This window comes from Mustela nigripes, chromosome 5 (genome assembly GCF_022355385.1).
Source record: "Mustela nigripes isolate SB6536 chromosome 5, MUSNIG.SB6536, whole genome shotgun sequence".
Taxonomy (NCBI): domain Eukaryota; kingdom Metazoa; phylum Chordata; class Mammalia; order Carnivora; family Mustelidae; genus Mustela; species Mustela nigripes.
The window spans coordinates 35578244-35593526 of record NC_081561.1 but is presented as its reverse complement, the minus strand read 5'-3'; the positions used below and the strand labels follow the sequence as shown (position 1 = coordinate 35593526).

The 15283-nt window shown below is 38.6% G+C and overlaps 1 protein-coding gene across 1 annotated transcript in view; it reads left to right on the top strand.

The window, feature by feature from the left end:
• Positions 1-15283, top strand: part of KCNQ5 (potassium voltage-gated channel subfamily Q member 5) — a 539583-nt gene that overhangs the window by 456299 nt on the left and 68001 nt on the right. The window contains exon 8 of the mRNA XM_059400156.1: positions 9201-9295. Coding sequence (XP_059256139.1) covers positions 9201-9295 — 95 coding nt within the window. The remainder of the gene's footprint in view (positions 1-9200; positions 9296-15283) is intronic.

Here is a 15283-nt window from a genome sequence, read left to right as displayed (position 1 = left end):
TTCCTTACATCCGTCCGGGCACCATGCCCTATCTATATGAAACCATCATATATCTTACCCTTATCAGGACTCCTTGCTCTCAGGAGAATGGAGATATTGTTAGCACAAGTAAAGTTCACATGTATTTAAAATCCTTACTGAAGTATTTATTAGTTTTTCTATTGTATAATTTCTCAAACAACATACACTCAAAATATAACCACTTCTAGGCACAGATCCATGATACTTCTGGATATATCAAAAAACATCTTGGAGTATCAGCTGTTCTGTTAGAAAGTGAGCCCTTTGAGGCATTTCTCATGCATGTACCCCTTGTGATGATACAGAATGTTGCCAACAGCTACATATGGTTATTTGAACTTATAAATTCAATTCTTCAGTGGCAATAACCACATCTCAAGAGGTCAGTAGTAATATGATAGATACGAGCTACCATATTGTACAAGAAAGATATACAGAATATTGGAGGAACTTCCCTGATCTAACTTATCAACTAGTAAATTGTGCAAAAACAATTTCCAGCTGAACTTGAAAACATATTGCTACTCTTGTAGCAAATCATTGGACCTGAGGTGTTTATATGTCCACAGCTAAAGCCAGACAAGGCCTTCCTCTCAGGTAACCCATAAAAGGTGAGAGGCTAATTGAACAGTTTTGCTTAGAGATCTAGAATTTCATTTATGGAACTGAGTTATGTAACATATACTGTGACCAATAATTAAACTCGTATAAATAAGCTTTCTTTTGCATAGCAAAAGAAACCATCAACAAAATGAAAAAGCAACCTACTTAGAATGGGAGAAGATATTTACAAATGATATAGTCAATAAGGAGGTAATAGCCAAAATATATAAGAACTTACACAACTCAACACCAAAAAAAAAAAAAAAAAAGTAATCCTATTAAAAATTTAGCAGAGGACCTGAATAGTTTTCCAAAGAAGACATACAGATGACCAACAAACACATGAAAAGACACTCAACATCACTCATCATTGGAATGCAAACCAAAACCACAACCACAATGAGAAATCCTTCCTTACACCTGTCAGAATGACTAAAATCAAAAAGACAAGAAATAACACATGTTGGCGAGGATGTGGAGAAAAAGGAACCCTGTGCGCTGCTGGGAATGCAAACTGGTGAAACCACTGTGGAGAACAGTATGGAGGTTCCTCAAAAAGTTAAAAATAGAGGGGCACCTGGGTTAAGCCTCTGCCTTCAGCTCAGGTCATGATCTCAGGGTCCTGGGATCAAGCCCCACATCGGGCTCTCTGCTCAGCAGGGATCCTGCTTCCTCCTCTCTCTCTGCCTGCCTCTCTGCCTACTTGTGATCTCTCTCTCTCTGCAAGTAAATAAATAAAATCTTTTTTTAAAAAAATAGCATATGATCCCGTAATTCCACTACTGGGTATTTACCCAAAGAAAACAAAAACACTAATCTGAAAAGATATGTGCACTCTTATGCTTATTGCAGCATTATTTACAATAGCCAATATATGAAAGCAACCCAAATTGTCCATCAACAGATGAATGGATAAAGAAGATGTGGTATACTTATATGAAGGAGTATTACTCACCCATAAAAAAGAGTGGCTTCATGCCATTTGTGACAACAAGAATGGACCTAGAGTGTATTATGCTAGTGAAATAAGTCAGACAAAGACAATACCATATGATTTCACTTATATGTAGAAACTAAAAAATAAAACAAATGAACAAACAGACAAAACAGAAATGGACCCATAAATACAGAGAACAAACTGATTGTTGCCAGAGGGAAGGGAGCTAAGAGATTGGGCAAAATGGGTGAAGGTCAGTGGGAGGTACATTCTTCCATTTATAGAATGAATAAGTCATGGGGATGAAAGATACAGTGTATGACATATAGTCAATGGTACTGTGATAGCATTATATGGTGCACTTGTGGGGAACACAGTGTAATGTATAGAATTGTCAAATCACTCTGTTGCACACTTGAAACTAATGTAACAGTGTGTGTCAACTATGCTTCAATAAAAAATAATAATTAAGTTCATGCAAATATAAGTAATATTTGGGAAATCATTAATTTTTCTTTTACTTAAAACTCCAGCTTCTGTATTATGCTGAGCAAAAATAGTATAAAATGAAAGGCTTAATATGTTTATAAAAAATAAAAAATTAAAAAAAAAATGTTCAAGAATACCTTTACAATCTAATCATAGCTTCATTAATCAAAGAGTCTACCCATTTGAAAGGAAATTGTTCTCCCCCATCCAAATGCAATTGATTTTTTACTAGACATAGCAATACTAATATAATTATTAGATGTTTTCATTGTTCTTCCTTGTTGTAATCCTTCGCCAGAATTCAGAATTTTAAGCTTTGATTATACAGTGCAGCAAATCATTTTTAAGGATGCAGTAGATTGAAAAGCCATCCTCACTTGCTGATCCATTTATTTTCTCACCCAATAAACTTTCCTTGATTTGCTGAGCACACAAAGCTCAAGACCAAGAGTAATGTCATTTGTTTTAGGCCAAAGCCACTGTCTTTCTCAAAGGGCACTGAAGGAGACTAGACTTACCGCGGTGATCACTTCACATATATACAAATATCAAATCATCATGCTGTACGCCTGAAACCAATGTTATATGCCAATTATATTTCGATTAAAAATTAACATAAATTTTTTTTAAAAGGCAGTGAGAGGCCCAAATTGCTTTGTCATTTGGTTGGTGAGACAATTAAATTAACCAGCCTTTCTGGGTTTTAGAGAAAAGTTAAAAACCCCAGCAGCTTTCAGCACATCTAGCTATGTCAATATCTTTGCATGATTTATTTAAATTAACTTTTCATTTCGAGTGCAGTGCTCTGGGAAAAGAAAGCAGCTTGAATACCTGCCCAAATGTCACAACTTTTATTAATAATGCCCCAGACTTGCAAAGTATTTTTCAGTTTCAGTCACTTGATCTCCTGGCCAAGCGTAGGAAGAGCTAGGACTCAGTCCCTGGGGTCTGAATCATAATGCATTACTCCTCTCAGATAGCAACAGTTGTGTCCTCATTTATGTGTCACTCCGGTACTTCAAAAATGCCATGTTAGGGGGTTCGCTTTGAGAAAGATTGGACCAGCTCAGGGTGGAGCCAAGATGCTTGCTGGAAACAGAAACAGGGGAATTAAGTGAAAATTTGTGAAGTGGATGCTGACAGACAGGCTTATTTTCCTGAAGGGAAGAGATTAGAAGAGACTGCTGTGGGGATGTTATGTGGCCCCAAAGAAAAAAATATATATATATTGAGACTTTGGCTTCCACCAGAGTTTACCCTGAAGTAAGGCCAGCAGTCCATATACTCAAACCTTATTCAGAGCTTATATAATCTTTTTTAGTGCTTTATTCATATATGAGAACAGCCTGAAAGAAAGTTTCCTAGATATGCAAAACATGGCAGCTGGGGGGAAAAAGGAAGGAAGAAAGAAAAGAAGAGAAAAAAAAAAAGAAAAGAAAGAAAAGAAAATGGAACAGAGCTAAAGCTGTGAAAACCTCCTGGAAATTAGAAGGAAAAGATAGAGATAGAAAATAAGATTAAAAAATATATATATATAGGAAACATGGAGGACACTACTAGGAGACCAGATATCCAACTAATACCTCAAAAAGAGCACAGGGAAATTAAGGGAGGATTTTAGCAAAGAAATTCTACATGATGATTCTCCAGAACAGAGTGGTCACAATAAAAGGGTTCACCAAGTGCCTAGCACGACAAACAAAAGAGCACTTGCAAAAAAGGAACCCTTACATGTCTTCTGGGCAGGATGTATCCAAAGCCTCAAGAATTAAGATGGCATTAGCTTTCTCATTAGTAACCCTAAAATAAAAGACAATACAGCAATACTTTCAAAATTTGGGATGCCTGAATGGCTCAGTTGGTTAAGCATCTGCCTTCAGCTCAGGTCCTGATTCAGCGACCTGGGATGGAATCTTGCGTCAGGTTCCTTGCTCAGTGGAGAGCCTGCTTCTCCCTCTGTCTGCTGCTTCCCCCGCTTATGCCCACTCTCTCTCACTCTCTTTCTTTGAAAAATAAATAAAATATATTTTTTTAATATTTTCAAATTTTTGGATAAGAAATTATTTCCAACCTAAAATTCTACACTCACCCAAACTATTCACTGAGTGTAAAAATAGCATAAAGACATTTTTAGACATGTAAGATCTCAAAACTTTACCTACCATTTACCTTTATTCAAGAAGTTCCTTGGGGTTTGGGTGTGTGTGTGTGTGTGTGTCTCACATCTTCTTTGTCCATTCATCCATTAATAGGACACTTAGATTGTTTCCACATTTAGGGTGCTGTGGATAGTGTGGCAGTGAACACGGGAGTGCAGATAGCTCTTTGATATTCTGTTTTAATTTCCTTTGGATATAAACCCAGAAGTGGAATTGCTGGATCATAATGGTAGTTCTACTTTTTATTCTTTGAAGAACTGCCGTCTTATTTTCTGCAGTGGTATATGTATACAATGGAATGTTATTTTGACCATGTGAAGCATGGAAATTCTACAACTGGTGACAACATAGACGAACTCTGAAGGCATTATGTGAAGTGAAATAGCCAGACAGGAAAAGACAGATACTGTGTGGTCTCACTTATATATGGAATCTAAATTTTTTTTTAAGTCCAACTCCTAGAAACAGAGTAAAAAGTGGTTGCCAGGAGCTGGAGGGTTGGGGAAATAGAGTCAAAGGGTAAAAACTTTCAACTATAAGATGAATAAGGTCTGAGGATCTAATGTACAACATAGTGATGATAGTTGATAACACTGTATTATATCATTGAAATCTGCTAACAGAGTAGAAATTAACTGTTTTCACCAAAAAAAAAAAGACAATGAAGATAAAGGCGTGTGGGGTAATATATACATATATCAAATCACCATGATTTACACTTCGCTTGTCTTACAGTTTTATGTCAGTTATACCTAAATAAAGCTGAATTTTTTTTAAAAAAAGGGTAGCTACTTGGATAGAATTATTCTTCTAAAACAAGAAGCTAAACCAAGAAAGAGACATAGGATCCAAAAAAGAAGAGATCCTACCCCGGGAAGAGTCAAGGGAGTCTCCAGGATGATAGGAAGGGAAATCCCAGAACAAAAGCTCCAGCAGGCCTCAGGAGGCTGGAGAACTCCAGGAAAAAGATCTCCAAGGAAAGGAAAAAAATGAAACTGACATATTTCATGATGTACTTGACAAGTAGAGTTTTAGAGTTCTGTTAGTTAGGAAATGTATTCACAAGAGGTACACAAGAGGTATAAAAGCAAACCGAGAAATTGAACTAGGGCAATAATTGCTCTAAGACAAAACGAAACTCTATATATAGGAAAGTAAAAGAAGTCCTGGTACACCCCATTGCTGAACGAGGAACAGTAGTTACACAGTGCAAATGCTAAAGAGCAGCTTAACTAAAAATTGTTGTTTGGCTAAGAGGAGAAGAAGAGGATGTGTGAGTGAGCTGCCATCATTTTTCATGGCGAGAAGCTAATTGGTAATGCCTAAAATTGAAATACCAAGAAATACAAGTTTGAAGGCAATCCTTAAAAATAAGAATCTTTAAAAATAGAAGCAATAGCTCTAAGAGCTAAAGTGGGTTTAACTCTAAGGAACAAATCGTAATGAGAAGCAAGGTGGGGAAAAGGATTGCTGGTTTTCACCCTAAATCTTTTTGTTCTCTGACTTCTTAAAGTCTATACCTTGAAAATAATCAGTACCATGTTAATTATACTTTTGGAGGTGACCTGAAACTAAAATTTCCAGAAAGGGTCAAATGTGCCACAGCTGTAATACTCCAGACAATACAAAGTAAATACTCCCTTTACAAACTTAATTATACTGATATTTTACTTACAATTATAGACCAAAGTTTGAATTTGCTGGGCAGCCTAAAGTACCAGGGTCACCTGATAAGTGATAAATTTGGCTCTCATTTAGTTTCTTGTTGGCCTTTCCTTTGGAGTACATATGCTATGTCAATTAAATCCTTCTGGGGCATTTTTCTTCTCTTGCCAGCCACCGTGTGATTTTGGCCTTAAATATAGGAATATCAGCTACTTGATCATATGGCTGTGGCCTTGAGGTTCAGGTACTGGAAGCAATTATTTGAGAGAGCAAGCTAAGGGTGGGACAAAGTTATTAAGATTGTAAGACTAATGAAGTTGTGCTTTCCACTTCCATCTTTACTGTTAACTAGTATCAGCTGCACTACAGATGCCACTTGCTCCTTCTGTATCTCCATTTATAAGACATTTTTAGGAGAAGAGTAATGAAGGGAATAAGAGCTTAGCTCCTGAGATCAACTTGATAGAAAAAGAGCAAGACATCAGGTCTCATTTTTAAGAAAATCTTTGACTTTCTAAAAGAGGCCTCTTTCATCCCTAGTTCTTTGTAACATGGGCAGGTAATGTCTTGATCCCATTTTTTGTTGTATTGTTTGGAATTTTTTTTTTCACTGGTATCTAATAATGCACAGACCTGCTGGGTTCTTCTAAGTTCTGCACAGGTCTTGCTTTCAACGCATCTAGGTTCACATCTGTATGATGCCTACTGTGAAAATTGTTTAATTGAAACAGCCATGTAGGCCATCAGAGCACTGGAGTTTCCCTGGGCCTCACGACATAAGTAACTGCGATAATAAACCAATGTGTTTTCATCGATGACTCTAGGTTACTCTGGAAATTGTGTTTAAACATTATTTGCAAAAACGAACATTTCAAGATGATATGATAATTGCTTTACTCTCTTTAAGATGCCAAGATGCTTAGCATAAGTTTTCACAGATTTGCAGACTAAATCAACAATGAGCCATGTAAGCAAAGCTCCAGGCAAGGAACCCTGCTTCAGTTATTTAAGCCTTTCTTAATAATATTTTTTTTAATACCCTCAGGTCTTTTCCTACTTTTTTTATATCACTTCCTGAACATTTTACTGAAGTATAATGTGCATAGAGAATAGAACACATATCTAAAGAGAACTGAGCACTCCTGTGTAACCAGCACCCAGATAAAGAAATAGAACATGACCAGTACCTCCTATGTATCCTTTCTCAATCACTGTCTCCCGAGGGACACCACTGTGCTGCCTTCCAACAGCATAGATGAGATGGAATCACACAGCCTGTCCTCTTCTGTGTCTTGTCTCCTTCACTCAACATGATTCATATAAAGTTCATCCATCGTTGAGCATGGTTCTAGTGATGGTTGAGCGTGCTTCTAGTGATGGTTGAGCGTGCTTCTAGTGACGGTTGGGCATGGTTCTAGTGGTGGTTGGGCATGGTTCTAGTGGTGGTTGGGCATGGTTCTAGTGTACTCTTACCATAGACTGTTCCACTATTGTGTATGTACCACATTAACTATTCTTCTATGGATAGGTGTTTGAGCATTTCCAGCTTTGGTTTATTAAAAGCAGTGCAGTTTTGCACATTATAGTATGTATCTTTTGAAAAACATATATAAGCACATCTATTGAGTATGTATATAGGAATGTGGACCTGGCTCATAAGGTATGTCTACACATTCAGTTTTAATCGATAGTGCCAAACAGTTTCCCAGAGTTGTTGGGTCAACTTTTAACTCCTTTTGTTCAGGGCTTATTTATTTAATGATATTCCCAAGAAGAGGCATTTTATTAGGTCACTGTTTTTTTCATTGGAAGTTTCAAAATCATGATGATTATTCAGTAGGGATATGACCCATTTAAATGAATCTGTCACAGAAAGTAGAATGCTTTGATTTATGAATTATAACAAAAAAAATTTCTCTCGGGATATTGGAGTAAACACTTGGCCATTAGAAATTTTTGCAGACTTATTACAAAGGAAAAAAAATCCACTAATATCTATATAGAAAGTAAGTTCGGGCAATCTCTCAAATGGACAGTTCAGAGGGAAACTTCCAGCAACAGTCATTATGTAGTAAGCAAAGGACAACAGAGGGATTCTAAGACCAAGAACCAGGCAATCTGAGATAATGTCTCAAATCTACCAACCTTGTGTAAACCTCTTAATTTATCTGAGCCTTTCTTTTTCTCTTCTACAAAATAAGAGTCTGAATCCACATTCTGAATGTAAAGATTACATGAAGATACATTGTATTATATATGTCAATGGTAATTATATAAAACAGAGAGAGTTTTTTTTTTAATTTATTTATTTATTTGACAGGAAAAGAGAGAGAGAGCACAAGCATGCAGAGGGAGAGGGAGAAGCAGGCACCCTGCTTAGTAAGGAGCCTGACATGGGGCTTGATCCCAGGACCCTGGGATCATGACCTAAGCTGAAGGCAGTAGCTTAACCAACTGAGCCACCCAGGAGCCCCAGGAGAGAGAGCTTATGTTTTACATCAAAAACTTGGAACATACGGGACACCTGGGTGGCTCAGTCAGTTAAGTGTCTGCTCAGGTGATGATCCCAAGGTTCTGGGATCTAGTTCCACATCAGGCTCCTTGCTTGGTGGGGAGCCCGCTTCTCCCTCTGCCTGATGTTCCCCCTGCTTGTTCTCTCGCTCTGACAAATAAATAAATAAAATATTTTTTTTAAATTACAAAATTACATAACATATTCTTAGACCATAACATTAAATTTTTAACTGTCCAATTATATTCCTAGAGAATATATTAGCCCTGCTTTTTGATCAGCTGTCCCCATTTTTAGCATTAGAAGTATTACACAGTCCAACGTCAGGGAATTACACTAATTCATGTACATTAATGACCCCGGTGGTCATTAGTTTACTAGCTGGTTTACTGTTAGTTTACTGGTTGCATTGCGGGTTGTCAGTAGCGCTTTGCCACTATCTTAGCAAATCGTGACTAAAGATGTGCAGTGCGTTCCCGGAATGCGAGCTCTTGCTCAGATAGTTTACCTCAGATAATGCCGTCTCTTTTCCTAGCCAATTCACAGATTGCTTTATGTCATACTTTTTGGTACTTTTATAGTCTGGTGTGAGTTGTTCTGAAAACCAATTCCACTGATGTGGCAGAATGTGTTTAACGGCCGACTGAAAATGCCAAAGTCGTCGTCTTCACCGTCTGGGCATTGATCGGGGCCAAGTATGACAAAGATCAGATTTTGAATATATATTACCTTAATAATCTGCTTTTTTGTTTTATTCTATTTTCTCCTCTCTTTTGTTTCTCTTTTTTTATGTCCCCACATATGCCACATGCAGTGCGTTTGGCGTAGTTATGCAGCCGATGAGAAGTCTGTTTCCATTGCCACCTGGAAGCCACACTTGAAGGCCTTGCACACCTGCAGCCCTACCAAGTAGGTATCAGTGTGACAGCTGGTGCTGTCATCGAGCCTCTTCATGTTCGGAAAACAAACCACACACACACACACACACACACGAGCACGCTCACTCACGCACACATGCACATGTTGATTTTTGTCTTATTCTCTGTTGCCCTTTGAGAGATTCAAACCTGTTCAGTAGGAACTCGGGCACAAAACTAAATGGACTCAGCATCATTCCTCACCATTCACAGACTGAGCTTAAAGAATAAAGAAATTCCTACTTTTATAGAGCTTGGCTCTACTATTTTATGCTTATTTTCTAATAAATCATTTCCTAAAGCCCACCGAAATTCTAAAAGTAAACCACCATGGTTCTTGGAAAACAGTAATTGTTTAAACTCCATCCATCACCTGACCCCAAGCGGCGAGCCCTCTGAAAGCAATGCATCTTTGCACAAAGCCCCTCAATGTCATTTCTCATCTGGATCCTCTCAGAGGATGGGTCCTGGAGCTTTTCACTTGCTGAGCAAGCTAGTATCCATAGCAAAAGAGTCCTAAGAAAATTACAGCATACAGTGAAGCAGTGGGGTCAGCCAGATTAAAATTTGAAATTAGCATTCAAAATTGGAAAGTAATATGGCTTCCATACACATTTCATTGGCCCAAACAAATCGCCTGTCCAGGCCTCAATTCAAAGGGGCAGGAAAGTCCTCCCATGTGCCTGGAAAGAGAAGAGAACCAGAAAAATTATGAACAGCTCTCATGGTTACCACAGTGATCTTTAACTTAAAAAAAAAAAAAATCCTTAGTCCTGGAATCCTGGACTCCAGTTCAACTAACAGAACATACTTAATCAAAATCACTGTCTAAAGAAATCTTCATCAAAACAACCAAAGCATGTAAGCCAAGGGAGAGGCTTTCTGTGTGTCACCCGGCTTGAATGCAATGGTCATTTCCTCAGGTTCTTCAAAAGTTACCAAACTGCTTATTTACTTAGTACTTTAGAACACCTGCTGTTCCCCTTCATAGTCCAACAAAACCTTAATCCTACTAGTGGCTTCATGGGATTCAAGGCATCCCACTACTGGGATTCAATCAGAGAAACGTCTTTCTTACTTGATGCGGAAAAGAAACCAGCTGGGGAACCCTTCATGACTTCTTGCCTGGAACTGAAGTCTCAGAGGAGATTTGTGCTGCTTCAGAGCACACGCTGTTAGGAAGCCTTACATCTGTCATTAACTGTCAGGATCTGTTACATTGCTTCCCTGATCCTCCCCGGGCCCCATCCACAAAGTGAAGGACGAGAGGTGAGCAAGAGAACTTCTAAGCTCTGACGGGACGTGTCTCCTAAAAGTTGGGGTCAAAAATTCCTCAGCACCTGTGATAGAGATATTCATAGAACCCCAGGTCTTCAGAAGGGATGGAAATTTAAGAAGGAATGAAGCATGGATACTGTCAAATGAAGGCATGCATGAGAAGTCTCTTTTCGTGCAGATCTTAAAATTGAATTTACTTTCCTTTATGGAGTATGAGACTCCTTCAGAGTTGTGGTAATAAAAAAAAAAAAAAATCTATTCCTTGGGCGTAATGATTCAGAAATGGGAATTGTACAGAAATTGCATTTCTTGTACTCATGAAGGTTTCTAGGTATATATGTAAGAGGAAGACTAGTAGAAGAAACAAAAAGAAGGTTCTCGAGTGACAAAAGAGAGTGAACTATTATCATGTGATAATTCGGCTTTCCGCTTCCTGAGGTTTTTAGATTAAAGTCATTCTGGGGCCTGGAAAAAATTATTGAATAATAAGTCAAACCCTTCCAGTGCATAAACTATTATTTTACTTCATGATTTCTCTTATTTCCGCTGAAATTGGAGAGGGGAAGGAAGGAATTTATATATTCATGTTGTTCCACCCTGGCTGTCAGCCATCCTCCTCATTGTCTTTTCCCAGCATCCCTCCCCCCTTTAACTGCTGAGTCTCGACCCCATTTACTGAATATCGGGTACTTGTCCTGAATGGCACGGCCATCCCTGGCAAAGCTCATGGGAACCTGAATATCCTAACATCTCTCCATGTTACTGTTCCAAATTGTGTGTTCTTATTCTATATTATTGTTATTGGTTTTGTTAAACCACACACACACAAAAAAATTCAGTGCAAAGAAAAAAAATCAAAATTTTGCCTTCAAATTGAATGTTTTCACAGGCTCCTTGAAGCCAAGTTCAGAACCTTTGCTTTAGAAAGCAAACCTGCTTTAATCAAGTTTGTAGACCTGTGAAGGATATTTTTACGTTTATAATTAACTGGCTTTAGTGCAGTTAATTTAGTGCAGCTTAGTGCACTCTGAGTGCAGAGTGATATAATAAGAAATGGACCGAAACTTCTTTTTATTTATATAGTGTATTTTGTATAACATTCAGAGTTTAAGAACTTCTGAAGAGATGATTCATTCATTCATTTGTGCATTCATTAAATAACTATTCAGTAAGCACCTGTTATTTTGCAAGGCATTGTTCCAGGTACTAGAAGTGTAGCAGTGAAAGGAAAAAAAATAATAATAATAACCAACCAAAAAAACCCCAAATGGCTTTAGGGAATGTATATTCAAGGGACACTGGGAAGAGAAAATAAATAAATAAATAAATAAATAAATAAATATCATAGAGTTGGCTAAGGAGAACAGTAAAGTAGGGAAGGAATTTGGGGGACTTTAGGGATTATAATTTCAAATAGGTGGTCAGGAAAGAGATCATATTATCTATAGCATCACTCTCAATGATATCACTGTCATTAATCATGAACTCATGCTCTTATTCCCAGGAGTTTTAGAGATACAATGAGATACTTTGACTCCTCAACCTCATTCCGGGGAATAGGATGGAAGAGAGGTATGACAGGTGTGCAGGGGACACAGGGTAGGGTGAGGGGACCGGCCATATCCCTCAGTCCTGCTGGGGAGACATCCTGCAGTTTCTGACTCTCTCCCTCTGGTCTGGCCGGTCTCCCATGGGTTTTCAGGGTCTTAGCAGTTGCTATTTCAAAGTTTTAATAAGAGAAGGATTTACAGAAGGAACACATTTTTCTTGATTTTCTTCTCAGAGAAAAGGCTGTGCAGAGTATGTAACACAGGTAAATGTGCTCTTTTAGGGAGTGACTGATATTTTATGAAGCTGTGGGGAATTATCAAGCTCCAAGGATGCCATGTGATAGTGTCAGAAGTCAGAATGTAGATATGCTCTAATCCAGACCCTTCAATTTATTCATAAGAAAATCAAGATCTACCAGAAAGTGAGGTGCTTGCCTGAGGACACACAGCTCATTTGTAAAGAGTAGGGACCCTACGCCGTGTTGCACAGACCTGAATTTGCTAAAATGGGCTGTTAAAAATACCATCCAACACTAGTCCTGGACAGTTGTGATCAATTTCCCAGGCACCTAATTTACTCCAAGAGAATTCATACTGTATACAATATGAGAACAAAATCTTCCTCAAGAAGTGATTGAAGCTACAGTGTACCCAGCACCCTTCTAAGAGTCTTTGTTCACGCCAGTCAGATCAGAACCACTTTCTTAACCATGGATAACTTGAGCTAACATGCGGTCTACAGTTTGGGGTTATGTGTGGGCACTGTTGGTCTTGCTAAGTAAAAATGCCAGCTCAGGTACCACAAAGAATATATGTTTGAAAGTTGGGTACACTTTGTATAAGGAATACTGCTTCTGTGGATCTTGCTCGAAAAGAATTACTTAAGGTACTTTATTCCCCATCCTCCGTTATCGAGTGCTGTAAATGTATTCACTGGTTTATCATCATTTCTCTTCTGCCAACACGCACCTGAAGGAAAGAACAAGGGGAAGCATCAAGCAGGTTTGTGATTTCTCTTCTGCTCCATGTTTGTTTATAAATCTGATGCCTAACCGATGTTTTAAATGTATCTCATGTGAGTAAAATTGATCAACAAATACAAGATGATTAAAAGTGACCTTTCACAAGATTGCCTGCAAAGGTTACTGTTTCACTGAACCGCCCCCCCTTGGAAGCATCAGTGTCTCCCTAACTCACTGCTTCTTATAATCGGCAGGGTATGGAAAATTCTTGGGGAAAGAATTCTTGGTTATTCCTTGCTACCCTTTTTCTCAGACAGAAGTCTTACCAAAGTATTCAAATTCTGGGAAGCACTGTAAGATATATTCCCCTTCATCAGGGTCCTTTTAGAATAAGAAAATGGGTTTTTTGGGCGAAAGGAACACTGTGTACAAGAGGTAAGAACAATCTCTCTGTGACATCTCCAGCTCATTAAGCACTGGTGTACCTGAGTAACATGATTCAGAGGAAGAGCCTCCCCCCGCCACCACTGCCCTATCCTTTAGGAAGAAGACAATCCTCCCAGAAATTTCACCAAATAATTTACGGCCATTCTTTCATGCCTTTCAGGGAAATGCCTTATCAGATTAAAGAGCAGAAAGTTAGACCGAGGAAGAATTGGAGATGAAAGAGAACATTTTATTCTGTGTTAGTGAGTGCCAGAAAGAGTCTGGATTTGGGAGCAAAGCCCCAAAGGACAGAACCATGTAGATCTTGGCACTGATGGTGTGAGGAGTAGCAGAGACAGAACCAGCAGGAGAATCCCAGGTGCCTGGAAGGGAAGAAGAAAAAAAATTTCCTATCATTGCTACTTGTTTCTGTAATGAGGACACAGAGGCATTCCACCACGGCAGAGTTGGCCCCTGGGTGGGGGCCAGTGGGAGTCCAGGGAAGGTCCCTTAGTTTTGTACTGTCATACTAGACATTAATTATAATCTATTCATACCATACTGAAACCAGTTTCAAAAGGTCACTTGGAATCATGAGGTTCTGGGTCCTCCATTTCTGCATTATATGAACACTTAAAAAGATTCACAAGCCAGAATCTAATTGCATCCATGATGAGAGACAGATGTGGCAGGGTGCACAACACTCCTTCGAAGTAGGTAAGCCTACACAGGGATGACATTAAAACCCCTTCTCTTACTTGGTAGACAAAGAGTTAGAGCCAAGGTCACTAGATATTCCTGGGTGCTATTTCCAGAAAGTTTTAGTAAGCTAAAGATTTGATCTTCTCTACTTTAGAGATATTTCTGCCCAAAGAGAGGTTCTGGTCATTAGACTGAGAACATTCTTTGAATAGACTCCAGAAGAGGCAATCTCTACAATTCTGGCCATTTGGTCCTCTTGTCTAGATGTCCTGCAAACCCCGCCATGCTTCTGTTTTACTTGAAAAGAGTTACACAAATAAATCATAGCCATTATAAGCCATTTAGTCTATTTGGTGATATTTGAAAAGCTTGCCTTTTTTAGGAGCTATCCCTTTACAGATCGTGTCAAAGGGTAATTTGTCTCCAAATCCTAAAGGCAGAGACTATCTTTGGCACAAACTCCATAGCTACCTGAGAGTAAGGTCGCCTATCTTGGTTTCATCCTCCAAAACAGAGCTGTTGGCACCTAAAGGGGAAGTCTGTGAATCACGTGGAGGTTCTTTGCAGAAGTGTGACCTGGTATGACAGTCCTGAGAGAGGGGTCCCCTTGAGCTGACACGATATTGCACTTTTTCCAAATGTTACCAAGGCAGGAAGCAAAGACAAAATTAAAGTGTAACTATGGAGCTTCTGTTCCTCACTCCAAAAATGAACATCCCAATCAGCTGTCACAATTCAAAAAGACCACCGACCAAATTTTTTACATTTCATGATGTTCATTTATAGCTAAAACATCAAAATTTTATTCTACATGCTTGTGACTAAGGGTGTCAAAAATGACTCACATGTAGTTTTGAACATAGAAACCCCAAGATATGTTACACAGACATTTCTTGTTTCTCTAGGGTCATTGGACACTTAGCAGAAACCCCCATGAAATGTCCTATATTACCATTTATCTGGCATGCATGCCTTACTTGATGTGTCCTACTTCATACACATAGGTCTTCTGTCCCCCAGTGATGCATCACACCTCCCTTTGCAAAGCTAGGACTGGGAATG